We start from the raw sequence: 4,607 nt of genomic DNA, 5'->3' as shown, positions 1-4,607 counted from the left end.
AAACAAAGGAAAAAAAATGTTTTTCATTCAAAAGTGAAGAAATAAAAGTTTTATTCCATTAGTTAATATAAAACTGTCTAGGATTCCATTCTGGTTTGGGAGAATGTAATACGTCCTTCATTCTTTATGTCTTAGGAAGAAGCCTTTCTACTCCATGGCCACCATCTCTCTTAAATCACTGTGATTCTATTTTATTTTGGGGGTTTTTTTAGGTCTATGATACCAAAACCATCAAAATGATTCCAGTTTTCTCGTTTATTTCAACTGCTTCCTTTCCCAGCCCATAAATAGTATGTATTTTTAATATCATCTCCTTTTTGCTTTCTCTGTTATCTCCTAGATCTCAAAATGTAGATTTTAGGGTCATATTAGTATATGTTTGTGTACTGATCTCTAAGGCATCATTAATACAATATTAGTATCAATCCACATGTCCATTAATGACCATTGGAAAAAAAGAAAAATAATTACCCTTCATCTGTGTAGCAAAAGTGAGTGCCAGTTTGGCAAACAGATCTGGATTTTCGAATTTTTCATCCTTAGCTTTTACCCAAAAACAGTGTTCCTGTATTTCGTGCGGTTCAACCTGCAATGAAAATGAGGCTAATTATAGACTATCAATTTAAATCACTTAACCCTCCACAAATCATGACAGTGGCAGATCATCACATCTGTACATCCTGCAATCAAAGCAAATTATTCAGAGACTGAAGTTTTCAATCTTCTCCATTAAACAAGAAAAAAAGATGTTAAAAAAGGAACAAAACCATGTATTTTAAAAAAAAAATGATAGTGAAACTGCTTCAATAAGAGTAGGGAGCATCCTATGTGGTACTTAGCAGATGTCTATGGAGATGCTTAACCATCCAGATCATGGTTATCCCAAAGGTGCTTTTTCCAAAAGGTAACTGGATTTTCTTAGTTTTTTTCTTGGAAAACATTTCACTTCTCATCCAAAAAGCTTCTTTAGCTCTGAGCTGAAGAACCTTCTTGGTTAACAACCAACACATTTGGGACTACCTAGCTGATGGTAGTCAGCTAACCTTGGAAGTTGAACAGGATCTACTTAGTATTGGGCATAGGAAATCAGCAAGAATTCCTAGAGATATAGACAAGGGGGATAAAAATAAAAGTGTCTCAGAAGAACAAGACAATGGCAATGTACTTCTGTATTCTTGCCAAGAAAACTTCATGGACTTAACTTTTTTTAACACAACTGTTGTTTTAGGATATGTGTGTTTTAAGACAGGGGTCCCCAACCCCCGGTCCGTGGACCGGTACCGGGCTGCGGCATGCCAGCAACCGGTCTGCACAAACAAGCCCCATCTGTGGAATGCAGGCAGCACACAAAACCACACACTGTCCTGTCCATGGAAAAACCTTTCTCCAAGGAGCTGGTCCCTGGTGCCCAAAAGCTTGGGGATCTTTGTTTTAAGAGGAGATATGGAAAGCTGTCCAACTCTTTTCCCTTTGCAGAATCCACAAAACAAAAACTGAGTTTGTTGTAAGGAGCCCTTATTTTTATATTCTTGGGATCTAGGAAGACAGCCTTCCCTGCTGATGTCCACACCCTATGGAATATTGTTCCCCCAGAGGTGGCAGGCCCCCATTTTCCTGGTTTTTTTTGAAAAGGAGCCAAAATGTGGCTCTGCAGCCTTGCATGGGCAGTCCAAAGGAGTGGTCAGTTAGGGGTTGATTAGTGCCATGAGAGCAATCTCCTTTGCCTCTGTCAACCAATCCTTGGCTCCATTAAAAAAAAAAGTTAACTCAAAATTTTAACTCTAACCTTTGAATTTATATACTGTTTTACATCTCGCAGTTTTATTGTACACAGTCCAGAGTCCCTTTTGAAGGGAGATGGGCGGTTTAGAAATGTGAAATACGAGTAAAATTAATAAATATTTCTCCCTGTTTGCTTCTCAAAATCTAATCCATTGGAATTATGCTGCTATATTGGACATTACATTGTGAAAATGAAGATCTATCCAAACACACTTTCCAGCTCATATCCAATATGATAATAAGTAGTGTTTATAGAACGGAGCAGACTGTTTATTGTGTTGTGCTGTGCATTCATAATAAATACACACCTTAGAACAGGATAATCTTCAGATGTTCCTATCTTCAATTTATATAATATTGTGTACATATTATGAGCTTCCTACTGCTCATCTACTACAACAGAATACATAATAATAAACTGATTTATAGATGCAACTTAAATCACCCAAGCAGAGCCCAGAAAAGTAAATTATTAATAAAAAGCCAGCAAAAACAAAAACAAAACAGGTGCCTTGCAATATCTATTTTATTCTCCGTATACATGTAAAATCTGCAAAATGTGTTAAGGTTTCCCCCCACTTTCCCCCCCACGGAGAAATCAAGATTATTAAAACCAAAATTACATCTCCTGCCCCAACAGACCACTTTAGTCTGCCTGAGATATTTTTCTATTAAATATGATATTATAAACTAGTTTATGACCACAATGGTTTATGATGAGTTTTTAAAATATTTTATTGAATCTGTTACCTTTTGCACCAGAGGGAAAAATGGTAGATTATTTATAGAGATATATAAAACAGAGACCATGTCCATCACAACTCTAAGTAAGAGCTTCAATGTCGCTTGAGAATATCCCCAGCCACTAACAAGGGTTAGAGATTAATATCTTAACCGCTCATGGAAACACAATTATCTTCAAAAATAAACAAAGATTAAACAGCAGCATTTGTATATTCAGATCTAATTCAGCCGCATGAATTAGGCATTACAGATTGTCCTTGAGTTACAACGGCAATCGTGACCAGGATTAAGTCGTTAAGTGTTGAAGTCCTTAAGCACGATAACGCATGACTATGTCGTTTAGTGATAGCAAATTCAGATAGTCCTGTTTGTCACTGTAACCAAAAGACATGTGGATTGTTAACCGGGAAGCAGAGAGAGTCCCAGGTAAGGAGCGCAGGTGTGCTGCAGAGTTGGGTGGGAGGGTGGATAAGGCCTTGGGTGGCTCAGCGCAAGCCACAAAAAAGTATGTGGGAATGCTGCAGTGTGGAGGAAGGAAGGGAAAAAAAATATCCGGGTTAAGGGCATGTATGTGTGCAAGCATAGGGAGGCCAAGAAAGGAGGGCAAATGGTGTGTTTGTTCATGTGTGTACGAGTGCAGGAAGGCTAGGGGAAAAAAGTGCATGCTTGTGCGCAAACACAGGCTGGTGGGGGGGGAAAGATTTACTCACACAATTTGTGACCTTCTTCACCAGCTTCCCCATTGACTTTGCTTGTGGGAAGCTAGCAGAGAAAGTCGGTGATCTCATAAGTGCAGGATGCTGCAACTGCTGGTAAGTGCAAACTGGTTGCCAAGGGCCTGAATATTGTTCACGTAACCCCCGGATGCTGCAATTTTGGGGACTGAATCTAAGTCCATTTGCTTAGTGCCATCATAACTTCAGACAATCACTGATCGTAACTCAAGGGCTACCTGTATTCTCCTTGACATTAGAAAAGCAGAGGGCAAGCATTCAGGATGTTTGATAGACATACCTTTGCCCAGTTGATTCTCTTCATAGTTACATCCAGGCTGTACTTCTTCTTTGGCTTCATCCCAAAAGGCAGCACTGGTGCAGTTACTACAGAAGGAATGCCACCAAAAGGTGGTGGTGGTGGTGGTGGGCCACCAAACATAGGAGGAGGAGGAGGTGGCGGTGGAGGGCCTGAAGGTGCTCCACCTCCGGGTAGTGGTGGTGGTAGAGGAGGAGGAGGAGGGGCAACAGGAACCATACTACCTGGCAAGGGAGGAGGGGGTGGTGGAGGAGGAGGAGGAGGAGGACCACCACCTGAAGATACAGAACCCTACAAAAGAAAGTTTTGGGATAAGGAGACAGGAAGATGAAAATATGTCATCCACAGGCTATTAAAAGTACACATCAAAGTTTGCTTTCAATGGCAATCAAATATTCTCCTCATCCTGAGGGGTCCTTGGTGCTCTCTGAGCTTGGTTGTTTTCTTGCAGATGTTTCATTACCCAAACTAGGTGACAACATCACACTAGGTAACATGATGATGTTACTATACTTAGTTTGGGTAATGGAAAACAACCAAGCTCAGAGAGCACCAAGGACCCTCATTTCAATCCTGAGTTGCAAATATTCCCTTTTACTGGTCATCTCATTCTAAATATCTCCCAACCAAAATGGAAGTTCACCCAATTAGGTTCTGTTATATTTTATTCCAGTATTTCGCTGATAATAAGTGAGAATATGGTCAGAGGGGGGAAAACATCATTTTCAGATCAGTTCAGCTATTTAACAGATTATTTTTAGCACTTCATTACAGTAAGAAGCAACAAGTGTCGTGTGTAACTTTGGTTAAGAGTTCCTCCACGTTAAAACAGATCAAGAGAATTAATGACGCGGACTTCCGGTGGCAGGCGATTTCGTCGGTCGCAGCTGTTTGCTGCCTCCCGCCTGTTTTGCGTAAAAGCCGGTTTGACAGCCAGCATCAGCTGTCAAACGGCTTGATACCTTTCCCCTGGGCATAAGGGGATAGGTGAGCTGCCCGGGGTAGGAGTTGAGTTCCCGAGTCGTCCTATATGGACGATGTAGGCGAGA

The 4,607-nt window shown here is 40.7% G+C and overlaps 1 protein-coding gene across 1 annotated transcript in view; it reads right to left on the bottom strand.

Annotated features, from left to right (window-relative positions):
• Positions 1–379: 379 nt before the first annotated feature.
• The window catches only part of LOC107295434 (protein diaphanous homolog 2-like), a 69,027-nt gene continuing 64,799 nt past the window's right edge, over positions 380–4,607 (bottom strand). Inside the window, exons 17-18 of the mRNA XM_029285843.1 lie at positions 3,541–3,849; positions 380–586 (exon numbers count right to left, since the gene is read on the bottom strand). Coding sequence (XP_029141676.1) covers positions 422–586; positions 3,541–3,849 — 474 coding nt within the window. The 3' untranslated portion in view covers positions 380–421. The remainder of the gene's footprint in view (positions 587–3,540; positions 3,850–4,607) is intronic.

The sequence above is a fragment of the Protobothrops mucrosquamatus genome, unplaced genomic scaffold (assembly GCF_001527695.2).
Source record: "Protobothrops mucrosquamatus isolate PMUCROS unplaced genomic scaffold, P.Mucros_1.0 scaffold2336, whole genome shotgun sequence".
Taxonomy (NCBI): domain Eukaryota; kingdom Metazoa; phylum Chordata; class Lepidosauria; order Squamata; family Viperidae; genus Protobothrops; species Protobothrops mucrosquamatus.
This window is presented reverse-complemented; position numbering and strand designations above follow the sequence as displayed.